Source organism: Eimeria mitis, genomic scaffold (genome assembly GCF_000499745.2).
Source record: "Eimeria mitis Houghton genomic scaffold, Emh_scaff4383, whole genome shotgun sequence".
In the NCBI taxonomy this organism is placed as follows: Eukaryota; Apicomplexa; class Conoidasida; order Eucoccidiorida; family Eimeriidae; genus Eimeria; species Eimeria mitis.
In genome coordinates this window covers 2,367-2,869 of record NW_013572699.1, presented here as the reverse complement: position 1 = coordinate 2,869, position 503 = coordinate 2,367, and the positions used below count along the sequence as shown (strand labels likewise).

Below are 503 nucleotides of genomic sequence, written 5' to 3'. Positions count from 1 at the left end.
AACCGGCCAGCCGCTGGGCTGTTCTACACTCAGGAAGCTGGTGAGTCCTGCTGCTGCTGCTGCTGCTGCTGCTGCTGCTAGTGTTGCTGCTGCTGCTGCTAGTGTTGCTGCTGCTGCTGCTGCTAGTGTTGCTGCTGGTACTGATGTGTGTTGCATAGAAGTGACATCCAGCTCGGTGGTTGCTGCATGGGGCGCCAGCAAGCAATCAGCTGCTGCTGCTGCTGCTGCTGTTGCTGCTGCTGCTGCACCTGCTGCTGCTGCTGCACCTGCTGCTGCTGCTGCACCTGCTGCTGCTGCTGCACCTGCTGCTGCTGCTGCACCTGCTGCTGCTGCTGCTGCTGCAGGGTGGTTCGGGGGGAGCATGGGGAGATTCGCGTTGGGGGTTATTCTTTGCGGCAGCTGCTGCCTTACATTCTGTGGCTGCTTCTGATGGTGCTGCCCCTCATTGTGCTTCTCTATGAGCTCTTTTCTATTCAATCCGCGGCCTAAACAGCCACAGCTAG

At 59.2% G+C, this 503-nt stretch overlaps 1 protein-coding gene across 1 annotated transcript in view; it reads right to left on the bottom strand.

The window, feature by feature from the left end:
- The window catches only part of EMH_0074700 (uncharacterized protein), a gene marked incomplete at both ends in the record, with an annotated part of 2,124 nt that extends 1,761 nt beyond the window's left edge, over window positions 1-363 (bottom strand). Inside the window, one exon of the mRNA XM_013499497.1 lies at window positions 28-363. Within this exon, the coding sequence (XP_013354951.1) occupies window positions 28-363 (336 nt within the window). The remainder of the gene's footprint in view (window positions 1-27) is intronic.
- Window positions 364-503: the final 140 nt, after the last annotated feature.